The sequence below is a fragment of the Vombatus ursinus genome, unplaced genomic scaffold (assembly GCF_900497805.2).
Source record: "Vombatus ursinus unplaced genomic scaffold, bare-nosed wombat genome assembly UNPS02014810.1, whole genome shotgun sequence".
NCBI lineage: Eukaryota > Metazoa > Chordata > Mammalia > Diprotodontia > Vombatidae > Vombatus > Vombatus ursinus.
Window position 1 is genome coordinate 3,666,451 of NW_020954588.1, and position 22,254 is coordinate 3,688,704.

The following is a 22,254-nucleotide window of genomic DNA, read 5'->3' on the forward strand; positions in this document are numbered from 1 at the left end:
TCTTTTTTTGATCATGGCTTTCAGGTAGTCCAATAATTTTTAAATTATCTCTCCTTGATCTATTTTCCAGGTCAGTTGTTTGTCTAGTGAGATATTTCACATTGTCTTCTATTTTTTCATTCTTTTGGTTTTGTTTTGTAATGTCTTTATTTTGCATAAAGGCATTAGCGTCCATTTGCCCCATTCTAATTTGTTTTTTTTAATTTTAATTTTAAAATAAAAGAATTATTTTCTTCAGTGAGCTTTGGGACTTCCTTTTCCATTTGGTCAATTCTGCTTTTTAAGGCATTCTTCTCCTCACTGGCTTTTTGTACCTCTTTTGCCATTTAAGTTAGGCTATTTTTTAAGGTGTTATTTTCTTCAGTATTTTTTTGGGCCTCCTTTAGCAAACTGTTGACTTGTTTTTCATGATTTTTTTGCATCATTCTCATTTCTCTTGCCAGTTTTCCCTCTCCTCTTACTTGCTTCTCAGTCCTTTTTGAGCTCTTCCATGGTCTGAGACTGATTTATTTGGATGTAGGAGTTTTGATTATGTGGTCTTCTTCTGGTTCTATGTTTTGATCTTCTTTGTCACCAAATAAAGATTCTATGATCTGACTTGTTTTGCACTATTTACTCATTTTCCCAGCCAATTACTTGAGTTTTAAACTCTTTGTTAAGGTAGGGATCTGCTTCCATTGTGGAGAATGTACTGTCCTACACTTCTGGGGTTTTGTGCAGCTGTTTCCAGAGATACTTCTGAGGACCTATAAATTTTCAGTTCTTCCAAGGTGGTATGATCAAAGGCGAGGTGTTTATTCCTTTCCTGGCCTATGCTCTGGTCTATGAGTGACCACAAGCACTCTTTTCTGTCTTGGAACTGTGAAGAGGATTCTCTCAAAAGCTCTATCACACCAGCGCTCCTTCTTGCCCCGGGGCCTGCCACCCAGAACTGTGACCCAGATCCCAGCATGGGCAAAGCAAGAGATTCCTGCCTCAGCACCAGCAAAGAGATCTCTGTAATCCCCCTCTGATCATCTGCTTCATCCCCCCTCTGATCATCTGCTTCATCCCCCCTCCATCTGTGGGCCAAGAGCTCCAGAAGCAGCTACTACCCTCGGGTTGCGCCAGGACCAGGGCTGGACTAAGCTCCTCTCGACCGCAGTCATAGACTTTTCCTGCTGACTTTCTAAGTTGTCTTTGGCGTTTGTGGGTTGAGAAGTCTGGAAACTGCCACAGCTGTCTGTGATTCCGCCCCTGAGGCCTAGTCTTTGCCTGTGTGCCCACGCTGAACTGCGTTCCTCTTCCCGCCTGGCGCAGTAGATCTTTCCAATCAACCATCCAGGTTGTCTTGGGCTGGAAATTTGTTTCACTCTTTTTGTGGGTTCTGCTGCTTTAGAATTTGTTTAGAGCCATTTTTTACAGCTATTTGGAGGGGTTTGGGGAAGAGCTCAAGCAAGGCACTGCTTTTACTCCTCCCTCTTGGCTTCACTATCCCCTCAGGTAATTTCTAAGAGTCTATTCCAGTTCTGGAGTCTTATGTTTCTAAGTCATGGGGACATTTCTACTGCTCCTTGCAGTCTAGAACTGGTTTTGTTTGTTCTTTCTAGTAACCATAAAGATCAACCTAAAATTATGTCATAACCCTTTCATAGGATCGTAAAACTTGGAATTGGAAGGGTCATTAAAGACATCTACTCTAAAATTTTTATTGATGAGGAAACTGAGACCCAGGGAGGGGAAGGGACTTTTCCAGTGTTCGTCAGTCAACGAACCTTTATTAAAAGTCTATGACAAGTCACACACTTAATGCTAAGTGCTAAGGATACAAAGAAAGGTCAAAGACAGTGCCTGTACTTAGCGAACTCACAATCTAATGTGGGAGACAAGTAATTATGCAAACAACTATGTGCAAACAAGATATATACAGGATAAATTGGAGATATTCAGTAGAGAAAAGATACTGATGTTAAGGGGGATTAGGAAAGACTTCTTGAAGAAGATGGGAGCTGAGACTTGAATGAAACCAAGGAAACCAGGAGGTGGAGATGAGAATGGAGAGAATTCTAGGCCCGGTGGGACAGCCAGTGAAAATACATGGAGTTGGGAGATATCTAGTGTCTTTTGTGAGGGACAGCCAGTGTTGCTGAGTAAGGTTTAAGAAGACTGAAAAGGTAGGAGTAGACCAGGTTATGAAGGGCTTTGAAAATCGGAGGATTTTATTGAATAGGGGATTAAATGATTAGACCTGAACTTTGAGAACATTAGTTTGACAACTGAGTGGAAGGTAGACTGTAGTGGGGAGAGACTCGAAGCAGACAGAATCACCAGCAGGCTATTGCAATAGTTTAGGCATGAGGAGATGAGAGCTTGTACTGGTGTGGCAGTATCAGAGGAAAGAAGGGAACTTATATAAGAGAGATTAAGAAGGTAAAATAAAGAGGCTTTAACAACAGATTGGATATGGAAGATATGAGAGAGGGTGAGGAGTTGGATGAATCTAGATTGAAGGCCTGGGAGACTGGGAGGATGGTAGTACCCTTTACTAGTAAAGGGAAAATTCAGAAGAGGGGAGGCTTTAGAGTAAAAGATGTTAAGTTCACTTTGGGCATGTTGAGTTTAAGATGTTAATGAGGCATCCAGTTTGTGATGTGTAATAAGCAGTTGGCGATTCAAGACTGCTAGCCCAGAGAAAGGTTAGGGCTGGATAAGAAGATCTGAGAATTATCATCCTAAATCTCATAATTGCATCTTTGGGAGCTGAGGGGTTTACTCAGTGAAATAGAATGGTGGAAGAAGAGAAGAGGACCCAGGACAGAACCTTGGGGAGCACCAATGTTGATATAACCTCGACTAAGGTCCAGCGAGGAGATTGTAGAATGGTCAGGGAGAGGGTGGGATTTGCTGAGCTGAATGGTCTCCTTTTATTGAAGTACTATTTCAATTCCTTGGTGTAATCAGGAAGAGGCTTGATATGCTGTTGTTTTTGATCATTAAAAATTCCAGGGCATTTGTGGTGTCATGAGGCTTTTCTTGTTAACTTAATTGATGATGGGTTTCTGCTGTTTTGGTGGTCAAGTTATTGAGTTAAACAGTGTCATGTACTTTTACTACTTGCTCTTCCAAGTTGAAAGAAACTTAAAAATTTGAAGTCACCAACTCTGCTTAACAAAGGTAGGATTTTTGTTTAGGTTATAGTTGAATCAGATGATTCTGAAGTTTCTTTGAACTCTGAGATTCTGTGAAGATTGCACTACTTCATGATGTAGAAATTTGGTCTGGCCTGGGTTCATGATAGAAGGCAGAATTACGCACTAGCACATTGTCTTCACAGCCCTATAGTGGAATGGGACAGTTTTCCAACTTGCATAGTTGGAAAATTATGAAGTTTTTATAATTCAGAGCACTCCTGTAATTTGTTATAGCATAGAAAAATAATAGACTCAGGTTTTGACGTAAGTATGTTTTGAGTTCGTCTCTATTCCCTCCACAACTCTCTGGAAGAGGGCTTTTTTTTTTTTATGAGAGAATGGCTACAGGGGTTGTCGTTATCATAGTATGGTCCTGACTAAAGCTTATTCTCCTAGTAGGGATTTACAATATTGTGTTATAGTAATGCTCTTTTATGGTTGGAAAAGAGCATTAAAAGGCTTGGGAATCAGGAGCCTTTAATTTTGGCTTTGTCACGCATTAATTATGATGCTTTGGGTAACTCACTATCTGTAGCTCATTTTACTCACCTGTCATTTAGTCAGCCAATGACTAGTGAGCCCATACTATGGCAAGTTTTACCAATGAATTGTAAAACCACAATGGGGAAATTGTGGTCTTTGACAGATTATTTTTGGCTATTATTTATATTTAGAGTGATTAAAATGACAAAGCCACTTGGAATTACTTGTTCTTAAAAATATGTTAAATTTTGTGGATGAGAGATAACATTATTTAAAATTTTGGTAAAGCAAATTGGAGATGATTTCTTTCTTTATAGCTGGTATTTTCTTTGTAGTCCCCTGTTGTAGTTCGCTCTCAAGGACAACAGCAGCCAGAAAAAAAGCAATTTGACCTCCTGAGTGACCTTGGCTCAGACATCTTTGCTGCTCCAACTCCACAGTCAACTGCTACAGCAAATTTTGCTAACTTTGCACATTTCAACAGTCATACAGGTAAGATTTTTGTTTGATGATAGCTGCCTCAAAAATACATTGTACTTAAGAAGTGTTTTTTCTTGACAACATGTGTGCGATGTGTTTTTCCAATACAAATAATTCACTGAATTCAGTGTACTTACTGAATGTTATGTCAGTCATTCCAGTTCAGGTTTAGTTTATCGGTTTGATAGTTAAACAGTTTCATCAAACGAGTCATGATTAAAATTTGGATTCTCATTTTAAAGTATCCATTTATGGAAACTGTAAGATAGTTAAAACATAAAGAGGCTTTTTTTCTATATTTTGTTAACTATTGTTAGTACCAGACTATTTTGTTGAAAGACTTCATTGATGAATAGAAGTTATACAAAAGAATTAAATATTTTTAACTTGATTAAAAAGTAGGTGAAAATTTTCCTTTGGTAATGAATGTGGATAAGTCCCAAGTAAAGAACAAAGACAAACATGAACCTTTAAAATTTTTGATTTTGAAAATCTGGATGATAGGTTTATTTATTGGCATGAAGTGACTTTTTAAATTCTGGGTCCTAGTACCATAAATTGGAGTAAGGGGAATTCACCCTATCTAGCTCTAAAGGTCTTTTTATTTAGTCTCTTTTCTTTAGTTAGGGCTCATATCATCTGTCCTAGATCTATTATCATCTATTTTTTTAAAAAAATTTTTTTAATTTTAATTTTTTTTTGCTTTTTGGCTGGGCAGTGGGGTTAAGTGACTTGCCCGGGGTCACACAGCTAGTAAGTGACAAGTGTCTGAGGCCAGATTTGAACTCTGGTCCTCCTGACTCCAAGGCAGGAGCTCTATCCACTGCACCATCTAGCTGCCCCGATCTAAAGTATTCTTAAATTTCTCCAGGTCTATTCCTGTATTTGGGCACTTTCAGGAATTACCCTTTTGTTTCTGAGCTAAATTTCCCTTGCTTTAGTGCAGATTTTCTGAATTTACATAATTTTGGTTTTCCCTTTATTCTTTTTTTTTCTTTCAAATATCAAGGTAATATAAATATTCTACTTTTTAAAGAACAACATTTGACATTTATGTAGGCTAGATCAGGCAGTTTAAATTACTATCATTTAAATATTGTAGTAGATAATGAGGGGGGAAACCAGAGATTAATCAGACACAACCTCTTCCCATAAGGAATGTATAAGTCAGTACACAAGTAAATAGAATACAAAGTAGAATTATGAGTCTGTAATAGAAGTAGAAAACAAAATAAAGATTTGGGATCAGGGAGAGATCACTTCATCACCGCATCGGAGAGTATGTCCTTCCATATGTGTGGTCAGTAGACCTTAGAGACATTAAACTAAATGGAGAGCACTAATTAAAAACTTTTTGTTTTCAGACTGTCATTTTGAGGCCAACTTAGAATCTCTCCTGCATTTGTTTATTACCTGGCCATATATTGGAATATTGGCTGAAACTCATTCTTGCTCCTCTGTCATTTGATTTTATCATTTTTGAGCTAGAGGAAAAAGGGAGTCTGCATCTTTCAGAAATACGTCCAACATGATTTATATGACATGTGTGAACTAATGATTCCTAAACTTCCTTGTTTTTCTTTTGTGTGTGATTTGAGCCACTTGAATTCTTGGGATAAATACATTCTGATCTGTAATGGGACAGAAGGGAAAATTGGAAGTTCTGAAATACTTTTCTTTTTGTTGATATCATTTCTGAACAGCAAAAAGCCAGAAGAATTTAAGTGTCTTACTTCAAATTTCCCAAGTGGGCACTAGTTTTTTTGTTTGTTTGTTTGTTTGTTTGTTTGTTTGTTTGTTTTAGGCAATTGGGGTTAAGTGACTTCTCCAGGGTCATACAGCTAGTAAGTGTCAAGTGTTTGGTCTGAGGCTGGATTTGAACTCAGGTCCTCCTGACTTAAGGGCTGGTGCTCTATCCACTGCGCCACCTAGCTGCCCCCTACACTAGTTTGTTTGTTAACTAAAATACACAACTCTTGGTCTCACCTGTTATGCCAGACTGGTGCTTCATGACCCTTTGGCTGGCTGAAGTTGGAGTTTTTAATCTGAAAAGTTCAGATTGTCTTGTTTCTCACCATATATAATATTTTGTCCTGAATTAAATTCTGGTTTCAGCTTTATTTGGATTTAGTCTGTAGTCATATTTTCAGTGTCTCTCTGCTTATCACTTAACAATTAAATACCAGATTTCTAAAATCAGTTAGCTAACTAGCATTTATTAAACCTTCTGTGTGCCAGACATCTTTCTAGGTCCTGGGGATACAAAGAGAAAAAGAAAACAATTCTATTCTCAAGAAGATTACGTCAGGGGCAGCTAAATGGCACAGTGGATAGAGCTTTGGCCTTGGAGTCAGGAGGACCTAAGTTCAAATCCAGCCTCAGACATTTGACACTTACTAGCTATGTGACCCTGGGCAAGTCACTTAACCCTGATTGCCTCAAGATTACTTAAGTGACAGCTTAAGATTATCTTCATATTATATTTTTTAAAATTAAAAAATGAATTAACAAGCATGTTCATAGACTTCAGGGTAACAGTTATTATGTCCATTTTAGGTTTTTTCATATTTCTTAAATATGGCAGTTTTGAAGAAATGGTTAGAATTTCAGTCAGCATTTAGCATTACTGACCTCTTTAAATGTAAAAGGCCATCATTTAAGGAGATTAAGTACCAAGTTTCTTGTGGGTGCAAATTTTAGCCTTTTGGAGCCTTTTTCTACAGAGAGGCAGAAATAGCTTTTGAAAGAAAATCTGATGTCTACATATGCTTCTAAAGATACAGGATTACCTCCCTTATTTGTAAAGCAGAGTCTCACTGGAGTGCCTAAATTCTGTATCTTGCAAGTGGATTGTAATTTAAAAGCCTTTTTTTTTTCTTTGCCTGATTCTTTTAAACTTGGATGTTAAATGAAGGCTATGTGTATATGGGTATGCACATGTGCACACACATGTGTATTATAGAATATACATACAAATTACACAGATAACAAGAAGTGACTAATGAAACCAGTCCTGTAGTCCCTCAGGCCTTGTGCCATTAGCATGCTGTGGTCTTGCTCAGAAATAATTTGCCTTGGATTCGATTCTAAATCTAAGTCATTGTTTTTGAGTCAATCTAAAATTCTTTTTCTAGAAGTCCTTGCAAGCAATCTGGGCTATTTCATGTTTTATATTTTGAATAGAACAGATGAAGTTTCTGATAGATGACAAAGCTCTCATCACCAGTTTTTTCCCCAGTTTGTTTTTTTTGTTCATTTGATCATGTCCTAAATAGATTGATGATCTAGCAGATGGATTAAAATTAGAATTGTCCACAAGAAACAGTGTTTATATAAATGTACTTTCTTGCAGGAAACATAAATTTCTTTTTCAGATAGATAAGTTAATTTCAGTAGTTCATGTGTCAATATCCTTTTTATTTTTTTTGTATTGCTGATATTTTAAAAATATTCTCATTAATTTTTATCTGAGTGGTTAACATTTTGGTTTATTATTGTTAATAACTAACATTACTCTTATCTTTGAATTTGTTCCTTCCTTTTCTACTACCCATCAAGCCATTCCTTGCAACAGAGAACAAGAAAAGGGAAAGAAAAAAAAGCAGCTCAGCAAAGCCAAAATATTCACAATCTCTACGGTAGATGCAATATTTTACACCTGTAGTCCCTCATTTCTGGAGTTAGTGGGGAGATGTGACTTTTCTCAACTCTTTTCTGGAGCTAACACATTTTTGTAATTATAACTTGACTGAAAGGTGCAGAGAATGCAAGATTTGACTATGTTTATTATTAAGAAGAAGAAAATTCACAGCTCCACCACCAATGTATTACTAAGTTAAGAAGCTCTTTCCTCAGGGCAGCTAGGTGGTGCAATGGAGAGAGCATTGACTCTGGAATCAGGAGGACCTGAGTTCAAATCCAGCCTCAGATATGTAACTGTGTGACCTTGGGCAAGTCAGTTAACCCTTGATTGCCTCACCAAGAAACAAAAAAAAAATCTCTTTCTTCATAACAACCTTGTGAACTGAATCGTACAAGTGTATTACACTCTCCTACCTCCACATATAGATTAGGAAACTTGGACTCAGATTAAATAGTTTTTGCCAGGGTCATAATAGCTGGGAAATTTCAGAAACAGAATTCAACGTCTGGTCTTCTTTCCACTCTTTCCAACTGTAGTCAGAAAGGAAGTTGATTTGTAGTTAATAAGCAGATAATTTTACAGCTGGATAGGGCCCGAGAGAACATTTAATCTAGGTATTCTTAACCTGGGGCCTATAACCTTTTATAAAGTATTGTGATCACTATGTAAAAAATATCATTGATTTCCTTTGTAAAACTCTGTATTTTATTGTATGCATTTAAAGACATGATTCTGAGAAGGGATCAATAGTTTTCATGAGACTACCAGAGGGGTCAGTGACACACAAAAAAGAGGTGAAGAACCTCTTATCTAGTCCTTCCTTTTTATTTCATGTGAGGAAACTGAGGCTTAGAGAACATAAGTAATTTGCCTAAGGCCTAGTAACTTAGCTGGAAATATAGCGTAGGTCTCCTAAACTCTATCTAATTACTCTATTTTTTTTACTCTAACATGATACTTTCTTATGGACTCAAGTTGGTTGTCTCATATTCAGCCAGTCACCTTCATATTTATATATATAAATGTGGCCAAAGGTAGAATTTTAAACTTTTAAATTATTGCTTACTTGGTCTAATGTTTAAAACAAAACAAAACAAAGGAAGAGTGGCTAATTTATTTGTGAGGCTTTGGGACTTGGTCTCATGGTTATCCCTTGTATGAATGTTAACGCTGCTGCTTCACACACTTAATTTGATCATCCCAGCAACCCTTTAAGGCAAGTTCTACTGGAAGTACAGGCTGAGAAGTTAGTCGTTGGCTAATTCATGGGAAAGGTACCAAATCAGGTAGGGTCGGCCCTCTTTCTTTCAGCTGCTCCTCCATTGGACATCAAAGAATAATCAGTTTAGAACTGGAGTATATTTAAAGTCATTTGGGCCGACCCTGTTATTTAAGTCAGACATCTGACTTAAAAATTAATTTTTGGTATACCATTTGTAAATTGGGAATTGAAATTACATTCTCCTTATTCATTTTCATAAGAAACTATATTGGGAGGTTGTTATGGCCCCTTATCAAGTTATGCTAGTAAATGAAAGATAAATGCCAGTTTTATTTGTCATTCTTTTATTTCTAAGTCCTGCAAGAACCTTCTGTTCTTTTTACCATGGGTGTTCTCTTCTTAACTCTTTAGTTCAACAAAAGTTCATTATGCCTCTGTGATACATATACAACACACTCTGCTGGGTAGTAGGAATATACAGACAACAGCTGGAGCAGTTCCTCACCTCAAGTAGCTTATCTATTGGAGGATACAACATGAATAAAAGGAAGGAAGGAATAAGGAAGGGAAGAAGGTTGGGAGCATTTCTTAATGTGCTAAGGACTGCAGATAAGGAGCTTTAAAAAGTTCAGCTTTAGGGCTGTACACAGATAAATAAAAACAAAATAAATTGAGGAGAGAGAGAGAGCACTAACAATTGGGGACAATCAGAAAAAAGATTTTGTGTAAGAAGGGGCACTCAAGGAAAAGTACAGATTCTCAGAGATGCCATCAAGAAGGGATTCTCTCCCAGGAGAAGAGCACAGTGTTCAAAGGCACAGAAAGATTTGAGGGTGTAAGATATTGTACTAAGTTTTGAAGTTAAAAAGAGAGGTAAAGACAGTAGCTGCCCTCATCAAGCTTGCTTTCTATTGAGGGAGGCCACAAGTAAATAACTTTTAAGTTACATGCAGAGTAGTTGGAAGGTAATCTGAGAGGAAGGCATTAGCAGCTAGGCGGGACCTAACCTCCTTTATAAGACGAGATTTGAACTGAGTCTAGAAGAAAGCAGGGAAACTCATTCGTGGCAGTGAGGGGGCAGAACATTCCAGAATTTGGAGATAGCCAGTGCAAAGGGACAGACAGGAGATGGCCTGTCATATTTAGGGAATTGTAAGTAGGCCAGTGTTGCCAGATGGTAGTGTGGTAGTTTGTAGAGAGGAATAAAGTGAAAGACTGTTTAAAAAAATTTGCTGGTATTTATTTTATGGTGTTGAATTTTTCAAGAATTGCAAGTTTTAACATATAAATTGTTTGCCATGCTACTGTGGGGTATTTAGGAAGCCACAATATGGTTAAGTCCTTTCCCTCCTTTTAAAAGAAGCCACTTTATTTGCTTTTGGTTAGTTTTATTTATTAAAGGACATTAATTACATTACTGAGAAACAAATATCATATGTGGCTCATGAAAAATTATCAAGAACAAAGTGCAATAAGTAAAGTATTGTGACTCTTTCCTATTGTAATTCCAAAGGTAGAAAGGAGGGATAAGGGCTCAGAAGAAAAATAAAAGCAGAAGTAGGTTAAAAAAATAACCTTGAGGCCATTATCTTCCCCCCACCCATGCCCAAGTTTTCCTCTTCCAAGAAACCGCTCTTTCCAAAGAAGATTCTTCTCTCTTCACAATTTTATTTTTCCCAGATGAGCACATTTAAGCATGAGATTTCTCTTAATCAGTATCCTAATCTTCTGTGTTAGGACACCCACACTGACACCGTGACACTTCTTGTTCTACTCTCTTGCCATCCTTCACTTTGAGGAAAATAGCTGAATTTGTTTTTCTGAGTTTAAGTAACTGTTTTCAAATTTCTGCTGTCCTTAATTTTAAAATATTAGTATCCATTATTCTAATAATTGTTTGAAGATGAATGGCAGTATTGTGTTAAAAGCTATCATAATTTATGTAATTGGGATGACAACCATTAAAGTGTGGCCATCTTGCCAATATTTTTGTTATTTTAATGGTGTTTTAATTAAATATATGTAAACCTTTTCAAAATCCTATTCTGTGACCTATAGAAAGGAAAAGGGAATCTCTTCATAGATTTAGATTTTATAAAACAAAATAAAATTAAAAAATACTTTATGCAATGTTATTACAGTGCTTGAATCCACTCAGCTAAACTGTACCTTTATTTTAACGCTATTATATCTTGATGTTTTCTTTATCATTCCATTTAACATTCTATCTTCGGAGTTTCATATAATTTACCAGATTAGTTTTACATGAAGCAGATACGTTCCCCACCAAGTGAAAAGGTTTAACATCACAGGAAATTGTGAGAATTTCTTTGGGCAAAGTTGCACAAATTTGTTTCGGTAAAAACCTGATCTAGACCTTTAAGAATTAGGTGATGCTGTAGTGTATAATTAATTTTACAGTGTAATGTAAATTGTGGTTCACACAAAGGTTCTCCCAAATATCATAAGTTCATTTGTCGTCTGTTTACTTTTGTTTTTTCTTTTCCATGTTCATTAACATGTCTTGTTCCTTGCCATTTACAGCTCAGAATTCTGCAAATGCAGATTTTGCAAACTTTGATGCATTTGGACAGTCTAGTGGTTCGAGTAATTTTGGAGGTTTCCCCACAGCAAGTCACTCTCCTTTTCAGCCCCAACCTACAGGTAGAGCGATATAGCATTATGCTTAATTATTTGTTTTATTTTATTTTATTTTAAATACAAAATCTCTCTAGATGTAAAATTTTAAAAAATTATTTTAAGTTCATTTTACATAATTACTTGGCTTAACACAAGCCTTCCTTATGCAGCTCTGGGGAAACCTAAAATGAATAGTTTTCCTTTTTCTTTTCCTGGGCTTTTATAAACCATAATTCATAACATATTGTCTCCTTTTTTTCCTACACATTAAGGCTATTAAAAACTTTTCTGAACTATTGAAGCTTTCATGTAAAAGTTTTATTTGAATTTTGTTTTATTGGCTTTATTGATCTCATGTCTCTGTAAGGGAAATTGGATAATTTCTTCTTTTGTCATTATGAAAAACAAATTTAATTTTAATTTCTCAAGCCAGAAATGTTAGAAAACAGAAAAGATTTACATTGACTTCTTACTTTGCAGAAGACTTTGTGTGTAGGAACTGTTGTTTAAATTCTGAATTTCTTTCTCAAATTCTTGTTTTTAAAATTCATTTAACAATTGCTGTTTGGCTAAATCCTTGGCTTATTGCTTTCCTTTCAGCTTTGTGTATTGAGTTAAACATTTTCTTTTAATTTTATTTTTTCCATTCTCCCTCCCCTCCTTTATAATTTCACTCCAAATTATTTCTGGCCATCCAGCATTTAGAATGCTTTCATCCAGCTGCAGTTATGGGGACTTTACTTCAGCTTTTCCTCTCCAGGCTGTCCACAGTAAGTCCTAACATCATGTAGGAAGTCTAGCTTGTGTTTTGTGCTATATTTCTTTAACATTTCATTTATTTAGTTTATTTCTTAATTCATTGTTCAGTTCTTCTTATGAAAATTATATTTCACATTCTAAATTTTATTCAGCCCATTCCTATATATTATTAAATCCATTTGGGGAACCCAATAATATATCTACAAGAAAATAAGTAAGGCAAAATTGCAATGAGAACCAAATAAAATTTATTTTGGTAGGAATAGTGGTGTTTTAAGAATTATAAACCAGCCTTTTGAGACAGATAAATAGTTAGGTAGTACAAACATTGTCTTTATTTTATAGCTGGAAGAAACATATTCAAGAAGTATTTAGGATCTTGGATTTAGAGCTGAGAAGTTGCTCAAAGGTCAAGTCCAACTCCTGCTCATCTTACAGATGAGGAAATTGAGGCCCAGAGAGGTTTTAAGTGCCTTCCTTGCCCAAGGTCCCATAAAGAGTAGGTATCAGAGATGAGGTCAGAGACCTAAAAATGTCATGACTGGTGGGAGCTAAACACCATACCTGATGGAGTTAACAACTTATAATTTAAGGACTAAATGAAAACTTGAGAGGGGCCTTCTCATTTCAAGTGGTGTCCCCATTGATTTCTTGCCTAAGTAGCCCCTAAGGACTTGGCTTGTTGGAGTTTCCTTGTTACCCCCCATCTTTTCTGTTCCATTTTTGCTGGCAAGAAGAGTTTCCCCTGTACCCCTTTTCTTCAACAGCCTGGAACCAGTATAGAGCCCTTATGTTAGAGTCCTACTAGAGCACATAGGCACCTTCCATGCAACTTAGAGTCTTAGAGTTACCTGGAAGTCAGTGTTCTCAGTGGTCATACAACCATTAATGTAAGAGATAAGACATGGAACCTCCAGGCCAGCTCTCTGTTTGCCTCTCAGCAAAAACATACAGTGACTCAAATAATTTTAAAAAGACAAAAATTACCAAGTTATGTGTCTTGATTCTATGGGCCAAGGCTCAAGGAACCAGATCTTATTCTTATTTAACTTTCCCCCTTATGATTTCCTTTCTTTCAGATATTGTCCTCGAAGGCAGTTGTCCTAGGTTTCTCTAGTTTTCTGTCAGGTGTCTTGGCCCTTTTAAAATCTGCTTATTGCAACTATAGCTATGATTGTAGGGGCCCCAGTGCTTCAACAGGCATTTTTAGTTTCTTGTCTTCTCCCTCTAATTCCTTCCTCCCCCGATCCTCCCATGCCCGTTATCTTCTAGTGGTCTTCACTCAGTCTAGATTATCTGGCCATAGACCCATCGGAGTTCTGTATTTACCCTAGCCTCCTAGATATCCTTCAAGATTTGTCTTCCTTGAGCTTTATCCTTTCTGTACTTAGCTTGACAATTGTTGCTTTCCTGGAAATCTCAGTGGCTTTGGAAAGAGACTAACATTTTCTCCCTACCCCTTTCCCTTTTTCAAACTTCTTTGTTTTTCCTCTCTTTTTTTCTCCCTTTCCTCCCCACCCCTTTACTTCCTTTTTCTCTCCTTCCTCTTCTCTACTCTACCCTTTCTCTCTCCTTTTTCTTCTTTCCCTTCCTTCCCTTTGTCTCTTCTTTTTTTCCTTCCTCCTTACTCATCTTTCTGTTACTGTTCTCACTATTTCCCTTCTCTCCTACTTTTTTCTCTTCTCCCCTCCCACCACCCCCCTTTACATTGGATCCTGGAATTTCTGTTCTGGCTGACCCATTGAAGCATATTTGTTAGGTACATATGATAATTAATTCTGATCCTTTTTGGTGAAGTTAGCTACTCAGCTCTATTGTTGGAGACTGGCATTTGGACTCCCTCTAAAGGTCATGTAGTTCTGGAACCATATGATCTAAGCCACCATGATTTTCTCTAAGACCCCATATTACTTACTGTCATAACTTTGCTTCTACTCTTCCCACCTCCCCCTACCCCCGGGTCCCATCTAAGTTGATAGACATCAATTTAAATTGGTAAAGTTCCCACTAAATTCCTGTTCCTGGGATTCATTGGCCCATTCACTGACCTTATTATGAAACACTGGATTTTTTGTTTCTGATATAGCTGCTTGCCCTTCCTCCCCGATTAATCCTCACATGACCTCCCCATAGATTCCTTCTTCTCTCTTTTTAAGAAAGAAAAATAACATATAACAAATAACATAAAAATGTCTCTAAACTGCTACCACTAAAGCACAACTGCAATTTGTTTTGAAATTTCTAATTTATTGATATATTTTAATAATTTTTTTTCCTAAAAGGAGGAATACTTTCCTTCCTTTTTAGAAGTATAAGCTTGGTAATCCGAATATTTTGCTTTCTTTTTTTTAAGCTGATTGACTGGATATAGCTCAACTAAACTGCTTCAGAATGATTTGAAATCTAAGGATGAATGGAGTATATGAGACTTAGAAGTACATTGTCAAATGCCCAGACCTTTGACAGTCCAGTAAATTAACCCTTAAGGGTTTGCTCTAGACTTCTATGGGTGTATATGAAAATTGCTATTAATGCATATATGATTTTTTTTTTTTAACGAGAAGTGATGTCCTTGACAAGGCAGTAGTTCTCAAACTTTTTGGTCTATAGGTGTTGATATTTATTGTATTTGAAATTAAAACATCTCGATACTGTTATGTAAATAGTTTTGATTTCTTGGACTTTTGACTTGTCCAAGGTCACCCAGCTAGTATGTGTCAGAGGCAGAACTTGAACCCAGACCTTCCTGACTGAGGCCATGCTGCCTTTTATATATGTGTATGCATCTATGCATCTATAAAATATGAGTATATGTATATACACACACACTTGTGTGTGCTATATATAAGTGATAGTTATGTATAAACCATACATACATATGTATCATAGACTAAAAGGGCTTTTTATTTTCCTGCAACATGTTTTCATTCTCAGTCTTGGAGTGTGGTATACATTAGAATAATTACATGAAATTCAACATTATTACCTCTACAAATGAAACAAATCTAGGGATTCTGAACTACTAGACCAAATAATTCTGGGTCAAAACAAAACATCTTTCATACTTTGTTTAATGGACTAGGTATTTGTTTCAGCTATACCTCCATATGAAATTCACAGAGAACTTCAACTTTCAAGTAGCATATTTTATCTCTTTTCCAAATTCTTAGTTTGAGAACAAAAAAAAATCTGTCTTTAGTACAGTTGGTGAATATTATAAATAATATAACTGCTTAGGTAACACATTAATTTTTGTAACTTAGAGAAATGAAAAGTTAGGGTAGAAGTACGTACTCTTCATTTTATGAACATCCTGAAAATTAAGATGTGCAGACTATGTGAATTCACGTTAAGAAGATTGAAACTCATTTTCACATAGTAAAACTTAATTTTAAGGATGTAGGGTTACATTCAGATAAACAATTATATTGTCATATCTAAGAATATTGGGGAAAGATCATATAAAATATAAATGTTTTTATTTCATTACAGGTGGAAGTGTGGGATCAGTAAATGCTAATTTTGCCCATTTTGATAACTTCCCCAAATCCTCCAGTGCTGATTTTGGAGCCTTCAGTTCTTCCCAGAGCCATCAAACTACAACAGCCATCAATAAAGTTGTACCGAAAAAAGCTAATCTTCAGACAACTGACAAATATGCGGCACTTGCTAATTTAGACAATATCTTCAGTGCTGGGCAAGGTACTAAGCTTAAAGAAAATTCCAAAGTCCACGCGTGTTGTAAATGCAGATGTATTCATTAAATCTGACGATTATACCTTTCTTGGTTTTGAAAAAGCAGAGTTTACCTTGCTAAGGATTTTGAGGTAATTTTGAAAATTTACCCGAGGAATTTCAGACAGAAGGCACTTTAAAATTTTAATAGTCCCTTAAGCCTTCTTTGGAAATTAAACACAATTCATTTAGTACCATCAGTCATTTTTCTTGGTTGATTATATTTGAATCATTCTCATAAAGTCAGTTACGTTGTGTAAGAGGTTATCTTTACACACATTTAAATAAATGAAGGAAAAAACCACCAGAGTCTCATAACTGTAGAGTCCCAGGGCTTGAGACTTTAGCTAAACAGTGATAATGTTAATGTTCTTTTAATTGTTTTCAAGTCTTTGTCAGGTATACTATAGTAACCATGAATAGAATTGAAACAATTAAATGAATGTCATTAGAGTATAAGATGTACTGAATCTCTTGTACTAAAGTGTAAATAAACCATGCTTCCAAATTCGCAAGTCAGAGAGTAGCTCTGATTATGTTTAAGAAGTGGATGGCAGTAACATTACTGATTGAAAACCTTAGCATAATCTACCAAAAGCATCTAGTTTTTGTTTTTTAACAACTCTTGAGAGATGACATTCTGAGATAAGTTTTTCCATTAATATGTTAGTCTGAAGTGTAGTTTTCACATATTTAGAGACATAATATATCTCTAAACCTGTTTAATCAATATCTAAACTTACAATATACTCGTAGTAAATAATAAATCAATTTTTACAAATCTTTCTAATTTTAACTTTACTTCAGTTTAGCACATAAGGATATGCCACTTTGTATGAATTTAGGATTTACAAAAATATTTGTAGTATAATGCTTTATATTATGAAAACTGAAAATTGGCTAAAATTTCTATTATGTTCCTTTTAAAATCTTAATCTTATTTCTAAAGGAAACATTTATGTTTACATATAGAATTGTAAAGAAGGTTTTTATCTAAAGATTTGACATTTTGTAGTATCTATTCTTTGCCCAGATAGTATTCTGAAAACTACCTAAAATCTTAAACATTCATTTCCCCATGTGCTGGAAATCTGTTGTCTTCAAGTAATTTGCAAAGTTATTTTTATTTAATATTGATCCTGAAGAGGAGAATACAACTTTTGTGTAACTACTCGAGAGCCGTTTGGTCAGATCTTTTCAAACAAACATCAACAGACAGATGACCTTCCTTAAATTTTATTAACCTTAGTCAAACTCTTTTGGCTGAAGAAAAAAGTTAATTTATAAGCTATTTGCTTATAAACCTGGGATTTTAAAAGAAAATACCTATTGGAGATTAAGATATTTCATGAAATCCTGACCAAAAATGTCACCAACACGCTTTGATTCTAAACGTTTAAACTGAGGAATCCTGTAGCATTGTTTTTTATATAGATGTCATTCCAAGTAGAAGGCAGTTTCTGATGTAATAATTGCATTTTACGTACTACTTTTCTGATCAAACCTTAACATTCATACACCATTTTTTTTTGGTTTGTTTTAAATATATGATTTTATAAGAATTACTGCATTGTTACTCAGGACTTAGTTAAGTCTCAGGGGCGAAATTTTCCTAATAGGAGTGTAAGATTAGGAAGTGAAATGGGGCATCTAGTTCAATGCCCCCTCTCATTTTACAGATGGGGAAAATGAAGTGTAAAGACATTGAGTGTATGTAGGTACTAAATGACAGAGTTGGAGTTTGAACTCAACGCCTCTACTTCCAAATATAGTGTTTTTTCCACTATAAAATGGAAGTCAATGACAAAATACATAATTAACCAGAACTTTGCTTTATACCTAATGTTTTGGGAATTTATCCTCCCAATAAGGGGTTTTGTGTGTATGTGTATATCATAGATACACATTTTGTGTGTGTGTGTGTGTGTGTGTGTAGACACAAGTTGTATGATGTCTTGGTGAGAATAGCTTTAGAGAGAATTTCTGAAGTTAATATTTAAATTTGTCAATAATATGCTATTCATAGAAATGGTTTTACAGTTCTTAGTTTTAATTGCATAATGCCAAATTTTCCAAGCTGATGTGTGCACTGATCTACCCTGCCTAATTTTATCAGTTACTAAATTCATCCTGTGTAATAGTAGTAGTTTCATGTTTGTGTAGCATTTATGGTTAACCAGTTCCCATTATTTTATTCATTCACCAAAATTTTTTTCAAAATCTATGTACAAAGCCACAGTTTTTAAACACTGTTCATTTTATTGGTGCATGAAGGAAGTTTCTTTGCTGTTACAAATCCAGCTAACTTTTTAGTCTAGATGTTTAAAAGAAATTTTAAAAATTTTAGGTGGTGACCAAGGAAGTGGCTTCGGCACAGTAGTTAAAGCTCCAACAGGCGCTACCGTTTCAACGCCAAGTCAGTCGACCGTATCGTCAGACAAGTATGCAGCTCTAGCAGAATTAGACAGTGTTTTCAGCTCAACAGCAACCTCTAGTAATGCATATACTTCTACCAGTAATGTTAGCAGGTACTTTTTCTATTTCAAAGTTACTTTCAACTCTCTATGTCAGAATCCGTTGCCTCACTGAAACTGTGGGAGTAAATGAGTTTGCTAAGCAATAGAGTATAGGGACAGAAGAGAAGAGGATCAAAATTATAGAGTTGGAGAAAGGATAGAGAACAAGGGAAGGGGTAGTTAGGCTGAAGGAAAGCAAGAAAGTATGGTATCTCTGAAGCTTAAGAAGGGTTGTCAATTTGTCAGAAGCTGCAGAGAAGCAAAAGAGTTACCAGATTGAAAACTGACCTTTAGATTCAGCAGTGACTGAGTCATTAATGGCATTTAAAAGAGCAGTTTGAATGGAGTAGTGCTGGCAGAAACCCAAATGCAAGATGTTGAGGGAAAGAAGAGTATGTGTGGACAGCGAAGACGTGGAAACTTTCAGGTATAGGCAACTTTATAAAAAATTTTAGGAATGAAGAGTCAAAGATAAGAGATTTTTAATATTTTTAACTAATGACTACTAGGAAGAAATTTAAGATGCAGGGGAAAGGAGATGACTGCTGGAATAAAGTGCTGGAGGAGGCAGGAAGGAAAAGGGGATAATGGATAGAGGTACTCGTTTGAGTAAGTAGGAGGGATATTTATTCTGTGAGCAGAAAGAGGGAGGAAGAGAGAATGATGCTGCTGACGAGGTTTCCGCAATGAAGGAGGTGACCTTATTGGCCTCATTGTTTATAGTGAAGGTAGGCTGGGTTATTTAATGTAAGTGTAAGGGAGAGGAAAATATTAAAGGGAGAGGAAAATATTCAAAGTAGTCGTTGTTGGGAACATTGTTGGGAACAAGGAAAGGATAAGGGTAAAATTAACAATTATCAGACAGTAGGAAAGACCCAGTGAATTTAATATGCCATGAATTTGTAATGGTTGAAATCAGCTCAACTTTGAGACTTTATCCAGCCAATGCTTGACATCCTTGAAGCAAGAAGAAACCATATAGAAGGGATTGGGATTTGAAGACTCAGAGTGGCAGAGGGTCAGTCAGAAGGAGCAAAAGATTTTCAAGTAGTTATTAGTGAGTCAATTAAGTGGTAGACCATGTGGATGAGACTGGGTATGAAAAGGCAAATGGAGCCAGAGTGGAGGACAGTGACTGGGAGAATAGGAATGAATTATGGGATTAAAGGTGTTTGCGGAGTAGATTCAGTGTGAGATTAAATGAGAGAGTAGGAAAGGCACAAGGATCACATATGGTTGGAGAATGAATTTCAGAGTTCTGAATCTGGGGGGGCAGCACCATCTTCCAGTAGTCTTCCAGTGTGGTAGAGAGAGGAAGGGGTGTTGGCATCAAACACTTGAGGATTGAGATTGTTAGAGGAGGGTATCAGCTTAAATATATGATATGCTCATATGTTACTACTGACACTGGTGAATAAGCACTGCTGATAGTAGCTAGTAAATTCTGATGTTTTGGCAATGAGAATCTTAAAATTTGAGAGATATAAGGAAACTTAAGGATTGTCTTATCCAACTTCCTCATTTCATAGATTAGAGAACTGAGACAAGACCAAAGTTAGAATTTTCCCATTCAGTTTGTTCAGCATTAAGTACCTACTGTGTGCCTACACCATTGTTAGGCACTGGAATGCAAGAAAAAGTGAAAATATTCCTTAGAGAATTTATATTTCCTGGGATGGGTATGAAGATAAAACAGATAAGTAAATACAAGATAATTTAAGGGAGACACCAATAATACCTGAGGATTGCATAGTGTCTTCAACTTTAGGTTTTTCTGTAAGTAAACCATTACTGGGGAGGGGGAGGGGGGACAGTACTTCTATTTCTTTTTATTTATTTATTTAACTTCTTTATTAATATATTTTATTTATTAATAAATAATTAATGTAAGTGATAAATAATAACAAATAATTAATATATAATTAATTATAATAATATAAATATAATATAAATAATTAATAAACAATTAATTAATATATTAATTTATTACCACAAGTTGCCTTTTTAAAAATTCCCATTAGTTATTGCATTAAGAGAGAAGTAAAAGTAAAGTCAGTTCACTTGGCTTCTCTTTAGTTTAAAAAAAAAAAGACTAAGGTGGGAGGAGAATTCAGATCAATGACTAAGTTCTTGGATTATTTATAGATTTTTTCTTTCTTCTATTAACATAAACTATGTTAAGCATAAGAGAGCTGGCTACCTTGAATGTCACCCTTTGTTGTATTTTATGCGATTAAAACCTTAAAGGTTTTTGGGACTTTTTTTTAATTGAGCAACTTTGACTTCTTTAAATATTTATTTTCAGCAATGTTTTTGGAACAGTACCAGTAGGTGCTGCTACACAGACACAACCTGCATCTTCAAGTGTGCCTGCTCCATTTGGAGGTAACATAAAATATTCATTAGGTTCATATTTCTTGTACATTTTCTAGTTTCTGATGTGCTGCACAAATAAATGCTTACAAGAATGTATTAAAAAATGTTTCCTAGTCTCTTGAATTAATCAAACATTTATATAATCAGTTAGAAATTATATATTCTTTGATGAACAAGATAGTGGATTACATAATTACATAATAAGTATATAGAATACTTTAATAGAAAAAGAACAGTTATTTTATTGGGTGTCATAATTTCCTTTTCAGCTACACCTTCCACAAATCCATTTGTTGCTACTCCTGGTCCTTCTGTGGCGTCATCTACAAACCCATTCCAGACTAACGCCAGAGGAGCAACAGGTAAGAAAAAAGCTAACCTTGTATGTTTGTTGGTAATCTTTGAGGAGATGTTAATAGCTAGCATTTATATAGCATTGTAAGGTTTGCAAAGTATTTACAAATATTATCCCTAGGTGAGAGGTAGTTGTTATTATTATCCCCATTTTTACAGATGAGGAAACAGAGGCAGACAGATGTTCAGTGACTTGCCCAGATTATACAGTAAGTATTTGAGTTGAGATTTTAACTCAGGTCTTCCTGACTTTGGGCCCGGTGCTCTATCCTCTGCACTGCCTCTCTCTCCACAGGTGCTAACCAAGAGGTGCTTTTTAAAAGAGGTACCAAGGAAGGAACCCATGATGTCAGTTCACATCATAAATTAACATGGAAGTAGATTGGTCCATAATGGAAAACTAATTGATTTAAGTTTTCCAAATTACCTTTTGAAATATATTTAAACTTTTATCATGGACTTTATCACGACGCCTCTAGAAATTATTGCAGAAATTTTTTAACAGAGTCTCTTAATAACAACTTGCTATAATGCATAATGCAAACCACTTGTAAGATTTGTTCTTGTCTTCTGTGTGATGGAAACCTTGAGAATATCTAGCTGAGAAATGTAGATGTATAATGTGCTTTTTGTTTAAAAAAATCCTTCTCATTTTTAGCTCTTGACCCTTTTGATTTGGACCACAGCCTCATCTGTGGTACTTTCTTGGTTTGTATCTTATTAATCTGTCCTCAAAGCCATTGCAGCACCTCAAGGATACCTGTGTGGGTCATATGGGATGGATAGTGTTACTGTCACCTCGCTATTTTTTGTTTTTGTGTTTCTCTGTCATAACACTCTTACTGCTAATGTTGAAATGCCAACCAAATGAGATCA

The 22,254-nt window shown here is 35.6% G+C and overlaps 1 protein-coding gene across 2 annotated transcripts in view; it reads left to right on the top strand.

Moving 5' to 3' along the window:
• AGFG1 (ArfGAP with FG repeats 1) overlaps window positions 1-22,254 on the top strand; it is a 99,430-nt gene that overhangs the window by 70,405 nt on the left and 6,771 nt on the right. For both annotated transcript variants that reach the window (XM_027875942.1, XM_027875943.1), the window contains exons 5-10: window positions 3,989-4,145; window positions 11,543-11,662; window positions 15,890-16,099; window positions 18,480-18,660; window positions 20,954-21,033; window positions 21,294-21,386. In XM_027875942.1, the coding sequence (XP_027731743.1) occupies window positions 3,989-4,145; window positions 11,543-11,662; window positions 15,890-16,099; window positions 18,480-18,660; window positions 20,954-21,033; window positions 21,294-21,386 (841 nt within the window). The remainder of the gene's footprint in view (window positions 1-3,988; window positions 4,146-11,542; window positions 11,663-15,889; window positions 16,100-18,479; window positions 18,661-20,953; window positions 21,034-21,293; window positions 21,387-22,254) is intronic.